Raw genomic sequence first — 16,457 nt, 5'->3', positions numbered from 1 at the left:
TTTGGGATTGTGGGCATTTTATCCTGTTTCACTAACCCGGAGCCAGCTTGAGGGTTTGCGGAGCAGTAGCTCATTGGTCTGGCTACCACGGTGAAGGACCGGGTTGGGGTGGATGGCAGGTGAATTAAAAACAGACAGGCTCCATGTCTGCTGTGAGGAGGCACTCCCGGACTATGGGCCAGCCACTAAGCCAAAAGTACCCTGCTGAGATGTTCATCGCCCTATGGTATGTAAATAACAATCCCTCCATCAAATTATCATCAATTTTAACAAGCATTGGTAATGCATCTGTTTTGCCTATGTAATGAATAAAGAGCTGTTTTCATCAATCATCGTTTGGGAGAAGGAAGTTGCTCTCAGACAGATAACACTGGAGTGCAGAGGATGTGGCACACCAGCCAGAGCTGCTAACTCGATTGCTGGGGATCCTGGTTTAAGTCTTGGTGGTGCAGTGCAACATCCTGTTTCTATGCAAATCACTTAATCTCTCCGGGTGATAAATGTTTACATAAATATGCTGCAAAAAAAAAAAAGTCAAAACTTCATGAAAATATAGTTCTACTAAAGCGGATGTAAACAGTATTTCAGCTGTGGGAAACGGATAAGAAAAGCAGACGAGGAACAAGCATTGGTAAATGCAGGAAACTATGCTACGGCCAATAGAAATGGAGGAACGGTAAGTGTCACGCACAAGAACCAATAAGAAGCCAGAAAAGAGAGGAAGAAAGTAAGTCCCTTTTAAGTTTACATTAAAAACAATAGATTTCTCAAGCACAAGGCAAGCCATGTGCAGGCGAACCCTAACAACCAATGAAATTTGAAATTCAGCAACCACAACCAGAAAAGGGGTGACTGTATCAAAGGCAACCCATCTAGGAAACCCCACTAGCAGCGTACCTAGTGGTATACTTAACTGCAAAATACATAAACTAAACATGACTAAAGAAAACGTTAATGTTTTGTATTTTAAAACCTGTTCTATGGTCAAGCACAAACGTTTTATTTTTAATTTAATAATTGATGATAGAAGACATGTTTTGCTACCCACGAAACTTGGTTATCTGAGGAGACAATGCCCGATCTCTTAACCTCACTTCCCAATGGCCAATATATTTTTCATACAAATAGATTAGTTTATAAAATGGAGGAGAGAGTTGCCACAATTATCCACCATCAAATGCAAATCTCCGAGCTTTACATTGAGCCCATTCAGAATGTTGATTTATTATTACTAAACATTAAAGCAATCCAAACACCATTCATCAGCCTACTGTTTCCTTTATTATATGGCATCCTTTGCTAACAAATTATATGAACTGATCATCCCACTACTCATAGATTACTCTCAATTACTAATACTAGGCAATTTCAATTATTGGGCTAATGATCAAAGAATAAGCCCAAAGGATCAAAGTGTTCTTGACTGGATATAATCTCTAGTCCTACATCAGCATATAACTGAACCCACTTATAACACACCCTTGTTTTGGTTTGAACCGAACACAGTAATAATAATCAACTAAAGTGTTACACCCTGTATTTGATCTAGCTACCATGTTACTAATTTCGAACTTCAGATCGAAGAGCAGGGAATAAACACTCACACTGAAAAAATGTAGTTGTTAAGGATATGTCACTCACTTTAAAGGAAACTTTACCTAACCTAAGCACCACAATAAACGAAGCCAAAGAGACTTCTCTGGCTGGCTAAAAGCTGCAGTCAAAACACATGCCTCTTTAATGAGATGCTATGTATAAATTGCTCCAAGCCAGCTCCCTGGTACACGACTGAATTAAGAGGACAAACATCAGTTATGCAGCCTGAAGCAACTAGCAAAATAACTAAGACAAGGAAAAGAGGGCTAAACATAAAATGGGAAGGTAAGAATATAAAAGAAAAAGTTAATTCAAATTAGCTCAATTTATTTTGCACAAATAATTCAAGAAGCTCCCAATAAACAAAACAAAAAAAGAGAAGTATTCAAGATAATGCATAAGCTTCATTCACACAATTAAATTACCTGCACGATAATGGATAAGCTTCAGACAATTAAATTACCTGCACTGCACCTACCTTACACCCTACAGGCTAAATGTGATGCTAAACACTAATGACATGAGATGTTCCCGATGAGCAGCCACAGATGTAAAGTTTCTGCACAAGGTGTGGGAATGCCATATTATATGGAGGGTCTCAACCCAAGTCACTGAAACCCTACAGAACGTGTTGAGCAGAACTCCACTATACAAGGACAAGCAAGATTTGTCTTTGGGGTTGTACAGTGGGCCCTACCGGAGAACGGCAGGGATTAGATTCCTGGACTTGCCGTTGAGTGGCCTGTACAGATATCGCACGTCACTGAAAATCCCAGGTAGAGCCACCGCATTGCAAGTTTGTTGGTTAGTTGGTTAATTGCTGATTTAAAGAGTTACAACGCTTTATTAGCTCACTTGAGCGTCGGATATGTACAGGACACATTGATATAAAGAGGTCAAGAATCCCAATACGGACCTGGAAAATGACTGGATAAAAGTGCTTGTAATTCAATGGCCGGTTTACCGAGCAAGAAATGACATGTTGCCTGAAACATTAATCGGACAAAAGATGTGTGTTTGAAACGACATGAGAGTAATGAATAACGAATAAACAGTCACTCACTGTTGAAAAAGTAAAATCCAATGAAGACAGAAAAAAAAAAAAACGCATGAGCTGTCTTCAGCCAAGAGGGTTCTTAAGGACATTGGCCCTTCACCGGAATTTTGTGATCAATTAAATTTTTAAAAATGCATAGATAAAATAAAAGGTAGTCAAGGTATAGTCCTTTGCTTTGTCACTAGGAGAATCAGCAAATATACTCTCACCGGGCCATTAAAGTTACGCAATCTAACGATTCCCAAATACAGAAAATAACGTTGAGAGGTGCACCTTCTCAAACCAGGTACCGGGGGCTATGGAATTACCTACTGGGTCATCTGTGTTTCGAAGATATTTTCATACAGTTCAGGAAGCAATTAAAGACCTGGCCATTCGAATAGGTGTAGCATCGCTGATTCTTGTTCATCTAGTTCCCTCTTCTCTCCCCCCCCACCCCCCACGACTACTTAACGGCAAGAGACCTAATTAGGTTTTCATAACATGACATCAAAATCCTTAATTACTCTCTACAAGAAATGCCTTTAATCACTAACTCCTAGTCTGAACACACCCCCACGACACAACTTAATTTTGATGGCCTTCCAAAACAGAGTTTTTCTGTTTTCAAACCCCACAGTGATGGTTAAGCACAATCCCTTCAGCTTCAGCCCCCGCCCATTGGCACAACCATAACATCACACACACCCCCACCAGAGTGGAGGAAAAGCAGGTGGGTACACTGCTCCCATGTCCATGGAAGCTTTTTGGGCCTAGGATGTCTCCCCACATTTGAGGGAGGCACTGTTGGAAAGCGGAAGAGTCCTTGTCTCCCTCAAAACAGCTTCCAGTCGGACGCCATATTTTGTGTAATATCAGGGAAATCAACAGGGACCGGCACGAAAGGCAGAATGGCTTACCCGCCCCCCCCCCCCCCCATGTTATGATCATGTTTTCCTGTTCAATTCCCCGATATTACCACACACATTGCCAGCAGCGAGCAAAAATGCATTCAGTCTTCCATACTGAGCAAACTATATAGCATGTCTTTAAAAGTTCTAAATTGCCCCAGTATTGAAATGTGGGCTACTTTTAAAGGTCTGGCTTAACCGAACAGCTGTCACCAGAGAATTATGTGAGAATCACCAGGAGAGGGGCTTTTCACACAAATGTAAATGATCCTGTTCAGTCTTCAGAGCTGCTCTGGAGGCGCTGGTTGTTTCACAAATAGATGGAGGAAATGCTAAACAACCTGCTCAAATATCCTCTTACTCTTCCATGGGTCACAAGCTATAGCGCAGACACTGCATCAAAAGTGCAAAGAAATAAAACCATATCACACCATTCTGAGAGACTACCAACGATTTCTCCTTCAAGCCAGTCTGAAACAATTGCAAGTATTACGTATGAATAAAGCTGTTCATCTGGGTCAACCCATCTATTTGAAGAATAAATAATACACTCTTCCCCTAAAGAGGATATAGTTTTATAACTTTATAATACTGGCCTATAAAACCCTAGCATGTCAGTCCTGAAGCACTCCAAGCACATTTTTTATTGCCCTTCTAGTGTCCTTACCTGCAAAGTTTATTTTCACTTTTAGCCTGGGTATTTTGCCTAAAGCCACCGACAGAAAAATATAGACAAATGCCAATTGCTCAGGCGTTCCTGCGGTCAGCCTTATCCATGATATATATATATATATATATATATATATATATATATATATATATATATATACGCATACATGCACACATACACATATATACATTTGTACACACATATACACACACACATATGTACATACATACCTACACACATATATACACACATACATATAGCCTCAAAAGGTCCGTGAGGTGCAAAGGAGGATGCACTCAGTGTGTCACTTTCAAAATATATATATTTTACACTAATCTCCGAAACCTCCACAGCAGCGACGGCAGTGGCGAATAGAAGGGACGGACCCCCACGGTTATAGGCAAGATGTTTTATTCAACCTTTCACTGGTGACGCGTTTCGAGCATCCAAGTGCTCTTGGTCACACACCTAACACCTGTGTCAGCTGTTTTTTATATATGTGTGCTATTGTGCTCCTCCTATCGTGAGTTTACACACCTACTAGTGAAACACATGACTAGGCAGAAGACACTGAAGAAATACTGTTCGTGCATTCTTCAACATTTTTTGTAACCAACTTGTACATCATTAAAATGTAAATTGTACACATTACATTACTGCATGAATGCAAGAAGTAATGATTGAATCTCTCTGATTAAACAATATTAGTACATCTATGATATAACATTTAACAATATATATACATGTATAATGAATAAAGTGCAATCTTATCCTTACTGCTTATACATACACACACACACACATCTATATATACACACATATATACATACATATATACCATACATATGTACAAAGAAACTATGACCCTCTAGGCATCTCTGTTCCAAAGAGTCCCTGCAGGGCCCAAAAAAGTGTATATTTTTTTCGTCTGGAGTAGCACTGGATCCACGGAAAACGTCAATATTTTTTTTAACCCCTCCCATGCTGGGACCGCTCTGTCACCAGCCACGGACGCACTGTGCTGATGACGGAGCGGTTCTGTCACGGCCCGCTCAGCGCGCATTCCGCGCCTGCGCTGGACGTTCCATTGAGCGGGCGGGGCTGTGAAGGAACCGCTCCGTCATCAGCACAGTGCGTCCGTGGCTGGTGACAGAGCGGTCCCAGCATGGGAGGGGTTAAAAAAAATATTGGCGTTTTCCGTGGATCCAGTGCTACTCCAGACGTCATAAGCTCAGCGCACCCGAGGCTCGTGACGGAGCGGTTCCGTCACGAGCATGGGAGCGCCGCGCGGCCGCCCCACCCCCCTAGCGCTGCGGTGGAATTGCCGCCGCAGCGAAGGGGTTAAACAAAAAAATAAACAACACAGAGTGGGCTACCTCGCTTTGTTTACTAACCGGCCCACGGGTGAGCCAGGTCCTGGGGAGATTTAAAAACTAAAGAACCCCCCACCCCCTGGAGAATACTGATGCGCATCTCGAACCCCTCCCTCCAGCTCCGGAGACTGCCATTTCCCCGGGACTTTATGTTTACAGAATGCGGGCGGGCGGAACCCCGCAGCCCCGGTGACCGCCACTTCCCCAGGGATTATGTCAAATGAAATGTGTAGTGCACAACCCCCCCGCAGCCCCTGGGACCACCACCTCTCCGGGGCAAAATTGAAGAAGGGAAGGGAGCCACACGGTCCCGGTCCTGGAGCCATAGATGGCTCTGGCTCAGCTCCTGCTATGTTACGGTGAGCCCACCCTGTGACATAGCTGTTTGCTATGGCTTGGCGGGAGCTTTACAGTTCCTGACATGCCACAGCAAACTACGCTCCACTTTCAGCAAGCGAGAGCATTAAGAATGCTCTTGCTTGCTGAAAGCGAAGAAAAGGATGTGGAATTTCTATAGCCCGACGCCCAGGACATATTGTTTGGGGTGAAGGGCAACAGGTTTTCATGTGTATTTTGTCCTTGGGGCGAGTACGCCTAACCCCCCTACAGCACAAACCCTTTGGCTGCCAGTTTACAGTACCACAATATGGCTCATGTAAGGGCATTGTTTGCAGTTAAGGTAATATTTGTGTCCATGTATTAATGCTTTTCAAACTTGTATTTATGCTTCATTAACGCAAAACCATTATTATTAGGGCGAGTGTTCCAAGTAAATGTTGTACGCTCGGACTGCACTACAGACAGTGGTTCCAATCTAAAGATTTGTACACACGTTTTCAAAGTTTCGCAATTTAAGCCTATGTATAATGCTCTCTGATTAGATGCAAATATTTGCAGAAGCTTGAAGGAAAGATAGACGATTCTTTGCTTTCAAAATAAAATGTTCACAAAAAAATGCAAGTAGGAAAAAAAACATTTCACTAAACTACTGAAACATTTTAGGTACCATTTCTTTGCAGCATCATTTAGTTAAAATGTGCTGATGTATGCTAGTATTTCCCCAAAATATTCATAATGGAAAACCGGTGTAACCATTTTCAATAAGATTATGGGGAAATTAAAAATGAACAAGCACTGCATGTCCAGCAGGTCTGAAATTGGTGGTCAGCCTTTTGGTTTTGTCAATGCATGATTTTTGTAAAACCTTATTGGTGTGGGAGCTGTCGGACCCTCCATTATAACAAACATTGGCAAAAGGAAAAATTTGGTTTTGGGTCTTAAAAAGCACACATTGCCATAGTAGTTCAGAGGGAGAGAATTTTATTAAACACAAAAGATGATCATGATTAACAACAGACCTAATTAGGGGCCCAATTATTAAAGAAAGTCTCAAAAGTGCACCCACAGTATATGTCCTAGCATTAAGTGCAGATTTACAGCTTTCGTGAATTTACAAGAGTTCACAAAAGTAGTACTCCTAGAAAATATTTGTGAACTGCTTTTTAGCAGGAGCAAACATGCATGTGTAGATTTACTCATGCGAAAATCTGTTGAGTGTTTCAAGTTCACTTTCCCCCAGCCCTAGAAAGAAGTTTGTATTCTGCCATTGCCAGGAGTAAATTTCCAACCTTTCTCCGTATGGGAAAAGATTAGAGAAGAGTTGGTGAAAACCCTTAAAACATGCAAGTTAGTAGGTTTGCAGACTCAAAAGGGGTGTGAGTGGTTCTGTGGATGATGTCATCTGAAATGTCACGAGGGATGTCACTAATGAGGTCATAAGTGATGTAATATGGAGGTCAAAAGAGGTGCATTGCAGAGGCGTAAGTTATAGTTAATTCAGCTAAATATAACTGCTGAATTTTTGTAGGAGTGAAATCTGAGCCCAACTATAACGACCCTGTAACCTCTGGTTTTTTAAGTGAATATATATTCATACATATAGCCACTCTTCTCTTTCCCATACTCGCACGGCAATGAAAAAAGTTTTGCAAAAACAGACTGCAAGCACAAAATAATGTGTTACCTTCTTAAAGGCAACTTTTTACAGTAGTTCATTAACATGTTACGCTCTTACAACAACATTAACCCAGAAAATAAATGTAAAGTCACTCAAACAGAACATCCATGATTATGACCTTGAACACTGGTGGGTAGGAAGTGGTAGTCAGAAGGGGCCATCACTCAGGAGATGTGGCCCGATGCGGGGCAGGGTGTCTGTACTGCTTGATCCCATTAATAGTAACTTTGTTTTTAAATCAACCACATTGAGGCAGCTCTCCATCTAGTAGCCGTGTTCCAGGCAGTTTGTGATTATATTCCGATAGCCGAATTGGGCTCCGCCAGATGAATCTGGTAGTATCCTACATATATTTAGTCCTAGAAGTGGTGTGATCTGACGACGAGCGAGAAGGCATACCTATTGTACAAAATTGAGGTCACACAGCTCCACACCTCCTTCAACTTTGTAAGCAAGCCTTCAACTATTCCAGTACACCTATCCAACTTGGGCCTCTGTGCTTGGGGTCAAAAGAAATGGTTCAACCCTCTTCAGGGTCTTTTCATGATTCCTTCTCAATTACTAGGCACTTGAGGATCTGGTGAGGATTTGTAAAGAAGGAGATTAGCAGGTTAAGTAGTATTAAGGGCAAACAATGACATTCACCCAAGGTAAAGAAGAGTACTGAGATGACTGACATCAAGGTGACCAGTGCTGTTTAACAAAAGACTTTTGAAGTGATGAGCATGTTAATGTTACAATAGGGAAAGGTTATGAGAACAGATCAGCCAAGTGAGGCAAACATGTTTAAGCAAGAAATCTGGTTCAAATGTTTTACATTACTGTGCAAATGCCTGATAAGAAGCATGGAAGGGATGCTGAAGAAGTTGGAGATTACAACGTGGTTGGGGGGTAGAAAAGTGATGTGAAAATGTGATCACTGGCAACACCAGATGCACTGGGTGGAAAGCGCTGCAAGGTGGTGAATTGCTTTGGTGGAGAAAGCAGAGGGTTCATGTGTCACTTCGCACAGGAAGAAAGAAAGCCTTAGTAATCAAGAAGCAAGACATAGTGTTACATTGAGCACAAAATTACATAGAAGAGAGAGTTGTCTTTTTTTGTTTTTACATGTCCATGGGTAGGTAGCAGCACCATGCTACCCAAAGGCTAGAGTATCTGACAGTGTTCTGAGAGTGAAGGGTAATAAAAGAGTTGCGCATCATCTACAACAAAAACAATCATAGAAAAAGTAAGTGATACCTAGCTTACAGGATTCTCAGGACAGACAGGCATTACTAGCTCCAAATGTGGCAAATTGACCCATTTACCATTGCTATCTTGGCGATACCTCATTACTCTAGTACTCCACTGTTTTGTGCTACTCTTAGGACAGCAAAGTAGTCCATGATTTAAATGTCTGTATAGCATCTAGACCTATAGCAACAATTCTGTCAAAGGTCGTGTTTATACTGGACCCGTTATTCTAAACTCAATTCTGCAGACTCTTATAACAAAAGTGGCACGTGTGCTCAGCCCTTCTCAGAAACAGCTCAGCATCTGAATGACACAGTGTTGGTGACTACTGGGGCTGAATGCATGTGTTACACTGAGAAGAGGGTGGAAATTGACTGCATCACTTCAAAGATTAAGAAAGGGTATCAGACTCCTGTAACATTATAGAGTAGTCCATCAGGCCCAAATTAAACCAAATGGTTAGACTATCCCATTCCAAGAAGGAATTACTGATCACGGCACACAAGGGGAGCTGAAGCGAGAAACATCCAGTGCCCACTATCAGAGACAGTAGGGTCAATGGAAGTCCACAACGTAGGAGGAATAAAAGTGGTCCAGTGCCTGACAAGCACCACCATGATTTCAGGTGGTTAAATCATGTATTTGTTACTGCGATTGCAGTTGGGATTTTCAAGTTCCTGGGTTAGAGTGGAGGATGTAGCTTCAGAGGTGGCACAGTTTCACATTGTCACTTTCTAGTGAGGGTCTAAACCTTTTTTTGTATATAGTCGGAACCCACCAGTAATACGTTGGGAAACTAAAAATTATAAAGTGAGTGTGACTGAAGTAATAACCAATAGATCAGTATTCTATTCCTCAATGTTTTGATGGATAAATATATTCATAAGGGTATCATAATTTGTTGTTCAAGAAGAAATGGTGTCCAGCAACCCGACAGCTTTACTGCAGATTACGTTTTCCTATTAATTATTGTTTTTTGCTCACTACACCAACTACCCAAAGATAGGTGATTAATCAGACAGACAGGCAAGTAGAAACCCTGCAAACAGTTTTGAACAAATGATGGCAAGCTGTCAGAAAGATGGCCCACCAGGTGAACTAGGAGGCCACACCACAAGATTCCTCCTGCAATGTCCATTAACTTCCTATTCATATTTTAACATTTATATTTAGGCTAACTACCTTGCACTGCAACTTGCATCCAAAAGCCAGGTAGCCTTGCACTATTTGCCAAGGTACTTCAGTGCTTTGCCATACATGCTTACACAATTCCACAATACTTAACGTACATAAAGAGCAAAAAATAAAAACATGCTCTCAAATATGAAGCTGAGCTTATGTTCCCATACTCCACCACAAAATATATATATACACACACACATACACACAGTTCATCCATGGAGTATGAATTTTCAGAGCTCGTATGTTGAGATATAATCACTTCACCGCAAATTATTTCGCCCATCTGAGCTGGACCATTTGCAAGCATCAAGTATGTCTTCACGGATGCACAATACAATGTTTCTAGCATAACTAGGCCCTAAAATAATTTGAGGTCTATTGCTTAATGATAGCAAGGACAGGACTTTAAGGATGTGACATGAGGGCAGGGAGCACCTTAATTAAATAATCACTTTAAATGTGTCACGTGATGGTGGTAGTTTCTGGATAAAAGCAAGGGAAGACCATTTCTAGCGAGCATTGTTCAATTAGTAAGATAGACAAAGTAAATATAGTAGTGTTGCAAGTTGTGGAAAGTTGGGCTGTGGAAAAAGGATTACTATCCCAAGAACTGCTTAAAGCCAACATAAATGGTGATCAGATGTGCTGCAGGATAAGCATGCGCTAAACCCAAGGATGTAGTGACTTAGCAAACAGTAACAGGGAGTATTTAAATTGGGTTCTAAATTAAGGAAAGAACATGTGGTGATGTATGTGTAGATCCCCCACTGTTGTATTTAGATTAAGAGACAAAGCTATCAAAAAGTAAGTGGCTTAAGTGTGTGTTACCTATGGCAAGGTCAAAAAAAATAACTGAATTTATGAAGGAAATAATCATTGATTTCTCAGGAGTGAATGTCTTAGGAAAGACAGCAATGAATGGTCAGAGCCCTGTGAGGAATAGGAATGAAACTATGTAGGGATGAGGAATAACCAGTTCTGTTTATCACGAATGTTTTAGTTCCTACATTAGCAAATTACAGACATAACATTTTAAACCAAAAAGGTAGATAGATATCCGATGTTTAAACACCAAACTAAAGTACTCCCTCTAGATCTCCTTTCCTAGCAGCCTTTTCATCAATATTGTCTCATCACATTTACTCTTTTAGGAAGGCATTTACAAATGATTCACACAACTGATACAATATTGATATTTACATAAAAGCACATGCCTACAGTACAATAGGGTATATTTATTAACTTTTTTTAAGGAATTTGTAACAGACTATAATAGTTCATGTAATAAATATATCCAATGCGACTGTTTCAGGATATCAATAGGTGGTGAACATTAGTCTTTACAGAGTCAGAAATGTCACCATACAATGGTTAGACGAGAGAAAAATGAACCATTTCGTTTTGCAACACCATACACTAAAACAAAATTGACAGGCAAAACAAATGTTTCAAACAGTATCCTGGTAAACAAGAACATAGAAATAGTATTCACCCATGTACACCCAAGGGGGGGGGGGGGGATTATCTACAACCCAACTTTTCCATGTATCATACGATTCAAATGGTGGTCGCGTCTATGGCTTGTAATTGCATACGTAGAGTTGCACAAATATTACCTTGTTCACAGGCAAGGTCATGACTCTTGCTTAAACGTACTTTTAGGCAAAACAATGTCATACAGCTAAAAACACGAGTACGTGATCACAATCTCAACAAAGGTGAACTAAAATCATTAATACTTTACAGGTTGCAGGCTCCTCTGCCCTCTAATTTTGAGCTGCTCTAAATCAAGAATGCGAACACAAGCGCACAACTGGCAACAGTGCAAGCATTCTGTGCTGCAGACGATCGATGTTGGGTTCAAATAGGGACACAAGATCAAAACACACATTTAGTTCCCAAATCGTTTTTCTGTGTGCAAACCTGGGTTCTCCTTCTGACCATACAACCAACTGTACATGGGCAGAGAGCTGTTTAAAAATAGACAGCCTCCTGAATGTCTGGCATAACGGACAATCCAGACCAGACTGACAGGCTACAGCTGTCGCGCTGTGTCGATAGGGCCGCCTCCAAAGTTCATTCTTTGGGTGTATTTTAAATTGCACAAACCTCCTGGAAGCAGACATGGTGAATCCCATTCACAAGATTTGGGGTTGGGCGCTTCTTGATAGGATTTAAAGTCCAAAACAGTACAACAGCACCAACATCATCATTAGCTGGACCATCATGGTTTTGAAAAAAAGGAGAATTACATGATACCTCGTGACTTCCATGTCTGAATCACACATGCATCCTGCATGCGATTCTAACGCAAATTCCGAATGGGTTACAAAAAACGGACATGGGCTTGATGGGTCAACCTTATCTAGCAATGTGTGCGGCTAGAATGACGTGCGTACTCCGTGAATCACCTGCATGACTTCAACACAACACAACACAAGGCTCTGATTTCAGGTGGTCAGACATCACATGGGGGACCTCTCCAACCCCCTTCGATCTCAGTGTTTCCACCCCACACGAGCACGGCCTGTATGGGAAAGTGCACACTTTACATCCCAAAACGACCTCACGAGGGCACATGGGGAATCCCAAGCACACACACACATAAAACAAAACAAAGCGGCGGCTGCAGCGAGCAGCTCCGCTGAGTGCCAACCCCTGCACACGGAAGGCCGCGGGTGTAAACACACAGCCCGAAGGGGGCGGGGAGGGGCGCTCGGAGGTCAGTGTCACTAAGTGAAGGAGCGGGGGGTGACCAGGGGGTCATGAGGATCTCCCTGGGCCAAACCCCGACCTCCCGACGGATCCGAGGGGGCCGTGGGAGAGCACGAGGCCTGCCGGGGGCTGCCAGACCTCGGTGTGGGCTAAGGCCGCGCTGCCGGCTCCCTCCCCGGCTCCCGCCGCCAGCCCGAGTACCTTGTAGTAGGCTCCGTTTGAGCCGCGCACTTCCACAGTTAGTTCCTCCATGTTGGAATCGCAAGGGCCGACGGGAAGGATTTCTAGAAAGTTTCTGCGTGAAACTGAGAGAAACGAAAGAGAGATCGAAGGGAAGGAAGGAGGGAGGGAGGCGGGCTAGACGGGCAGGGAGGCGAGGGCGGTCCCCGGGACGGGGGAGGGAGTGTCTATGAAGGCAGACAGGCTCACAGAGGGCAGGGGACGCGCAGTCATAGAGGACAACCAGGAAGCCAAGGAAACGGCAACAACATGCAGGCTGGCTGGCTGAGGCAGGAACGAAAATAGACGGGGGCCCGGGTAGAATGGGCACCTTTCTGTACGAGCTGTTTTCAGTGACGTTACAGAGAACAGGTGCGCTTGCCTGAGGTGTTTATAGCGCCAACCTGTCAAGAGTTGGCATGAGGGACGCCTGAGTGCATAATGGGCTTTTTGCAAGTAGTCTAGGAATTTTCATGATTGCTGGAAACTGTTTTTTATCTATTACTGATTGAGAGAGAGACCCAACTGGAGTGTACACAGACGGAATGGGTGCTGTGTGTGTTTTTTAGGCTGAAACATAAGGCATTTGTCATGGGTAAATGATTGCGCACCAACGTTTTTTTACTCTTCCACCCCATTCAGTTAAAGTAGGCACATCTCAGCGACCGCATTGATGAGGGATGGCATTGTCACATTTCAATCCTGTCACTACTTACAATCCTTTTTGTTGCCTTGTGCGGATTTACCATTTAAATATATTAAACTTTCCATTGGCCCTGAACCACATACAAACTTCAAATCAACGTAACAATACCATTTTAGTTAATGATGAAAGAATATGTAATAACGCAAAGGTATTTACTTAAGACAAATGCAACATTAAGATAAAGCAATTGGCTTAATAAGACAATAGCGTGGCTGTGCCTTTTAACATACTTTAAAAACAATGGTCTTTGAAAACATTGTCCTATTTGCAGTTCTCAGAAACACTTCCAACACAAGATGGGGTCTGCTACATCTCAATAGGCTGATATTAAACCATTGCCTTGTGTCACTCGCCGGGACAGGTAAAAGACTGGCTGAAAATCCGGCCTATTGGTTACTGAAACTGCCTCAGAAGGTTATTTCTTTAATTTTCTGCTAATGGTGCCTTATTGAATGTTGTTTCTGATGTATATACAGCTAATACTGTTGAACGAAGATTACTAATTGTAAGCTAATATAATTGTAATGTAATGTTTTGCTTTAGAACTATGGAAAAGATGTGTAACGTGTAGGGGTAAGAACCCCTGTTATCAGGTCTATTCTAAAGAGTTAAAAATGAAATTCTTAAGGTGCAGACTTGGCATCCTGCCATGCACTCAGCATCTTCCACCATGGCTAAGGGCTACAACTCCTAGCGCGTGCAGGCTGTGTAACAACAAGCAAGGAGACATTTTACACCTAATCTGCACCTGTAAGGATTTACATCAAGAATGGCTTCTGCTATTAAAAGCTTCCCTCAAGCAATTAGGAACCTGCACTAGAAGACAAGCGGTGTTGGCTTGCTTTAACCCAGTAAATTCGCAGCTGAATTGCAGATTAGTAAAATACTTAAAGCTGGCCGAACAAAAAAACACCTACAATTATCATAGCAGAACATCAGACAGACAAGTGAGAACCATCTTGGCGCAACTAACTTAAAATTCGGGACTGGCTTTCACCAAAGGACGGAGCACTTGCTCTTTCGTTAAATAATAATCGTTTGTATAGCAACCGTTCTTTGTTTTAAATGTATAATAATGTTATCTACTCATTATGGTTTTTATTCATTGCATAAGCACTAGCACTTTTGTTTTGTTAAAAAAATTCATCTGTACAGTTACCGCTTTTTTTAATGCACAATAATGTTAGCTTCTGTTTGACTTTTTTTATTATTGCATAACAACAATTTTATTGCATTTAAAAAAAAAGAAAATACTGCAATGGTTTTTAATAACTATGCAAAATAAATAAATAAACTTAAACTGTAACATTGAGCTACATAGAAGGATCAGGAGGCAATTTAACAGAATGCAGATGGATTTTATTGAAATGCCTGTTTGTAACGGCTGAGATATATCTTGGTTATTGTGTCCATTTTCTCCAGATGGATGGAAGCCTACTGTAATAGATTGCATTCTTTGAATTGGCTGTAATGTTTATGGTTTGGCACGAGCTGAGCGTCCGCGCTCTCTCCTTCATGTTGAAATAATGCATTGTTATTGTTTGACTTTTGTCTCCACATGCGCGATACTAATGCGAGTGGAGATCCCGTTGCAGGTTCCAGTGAAATGTGGGATCCAAGCAGGCAGGACGTGTCATGGGCTTTATCACTTGGAAATAAACTTAACTTTGAAAGCCACTCTGCATCCGGCCTTATCAAGTACATTTCATCTTGGCAACGAATTGCTAAAGGCTATCAGCCCACCGACACACACTACATTGATTTTCATATTTTTCATTTTTTTCCCTGGCGTGATTGGTACTGGCCTCCGCCTTGGATTTTACTTTTGTCACACAATCGCTAGCAGTTTGGGGGACCTGTGAAGTGATTTTTCCTCCATTTGCAGCAGCACCCTTTTATGCTGGTTGGAAAGATTCACCAGAGCAGGCCTCCCATCACCTCCCACCTCATTTGACTGCTGTGCCGTATGCCTCTTGTTGGGGTCTGGTTGGACCATATAGTGCTTGTGGTGGTGTCAGCAAGACAGCCCTGATGTGGACACTATGCGCTTTGCCCTGAGACCTCTCGTGCTTGCCTGCGCACATCTTCTACTTGCATGCCTGGTTGCCAGCCCACTGGGAGTGCCTTTTCACACGTCATCACGCAACACATCGGTGGCGGACATCTTTATTTAGGAAGAAGAATATCCGGTGATTTTCGTCAGTTTGCCTGCACGCTCGGTGGCAGGCACACCACTTCTTCGGTATACAGCCGATTTCTTGCCGCACACACACTGCAAATTTGACACTCTGCACAAGGTATTTTGTCTTCAGTTTGCCTGCACACTCAGTGACAAGCACACCACTTCTTTAAAAATCAGCTGATTTCTCGCCGCAAACACCCTGCAAATTTTACAATTCGCACAAGGTACTTTGTCTGGAGTTTGGGTTATTCGGTGTCATTTACTGCTGTATTTTGTGGGCTTTTTCTTTTTCTCTTTGTATTGAAGGCGAGCTCCTACACTAACTTGGGTCTTTGTCACGGCTACTTCTCAGCACGCACTGGGCACTCAACCCCAACCTTTCTTAAATCAACCTGGCAAACCTGCTATGAAATGAGAACATTGGTTTAGATTATTTGAGAACCATATTGTCGCCAATGAAGCCGGCAGTAACAGCCCTGAGCAGAAATTTGCTTTGCTGTTTGGTAGTCTTGGTCATGCTGTGCAGCCGATTTTTGACAGTTTGGCACCCATTCCTGCACCATCTGGGACAGTCCATGGAAAATGTACCTGGAAGCTATTGCTAGATTACGCAAGCA

The 16,457-nt window shown here is 42.2% G+C and overlaps 1 protein-coding gene across 7 annotated transcripts in view; it reads right to left on the bottom strand.

Annotated features, from left to right (window-relative positions):
- The window catches only part of FXR1 (FMR1 autosomal homolog 1), a 343,266-nt gene extending 330,150 nt beyond the window's left edge, over positions 1-13,116 (bottom strand). For 2 of the 7 annotated variants that reach the window (XM_078665660.1, XM_078665655.1), the window contains exon 1: positions 12,935-13,101. In XM_078665660.1, the coding sequence (XP_078521786.1) occupies positions 12,935-12,985 (51 nt within the window). In that variant the 5' untranslated portion in view covers positions 12,986-13,101. Of the gene's footprint in view, positions 1-12,934 lie in introns of all 7 variants that reach the window. The other 5 variants (XM_078665657.1, XM_078665658.1, XM_078665656.1 and 2 more) reach the window with 4 other exon arrangements.
- Between the last annotated feature and the right edge of the window lie 3,341 nt (positions 13,117-16,457).

The sequence above is a fragment of the Lissotriton helveticus genome, chromosome 11, assembly GCF_964261635.1.
Source record: "Lissotriton helveticus chromosome 11, aLisHel1.1, whole genome shotgun sequence".
In the NCBI taxonomy this organism is placed as follows: Eukaryota; Metazoa; Chordata; class Amphibia; order Caudata; family Salamandridae; genus Lissotriton; species Lissotriton helveticus.
The sequence above is the reverse complement of the archived record's forward strand: the minus strand, read 5'-3'. Positions and strand labels throughout refer to the sequence as shown.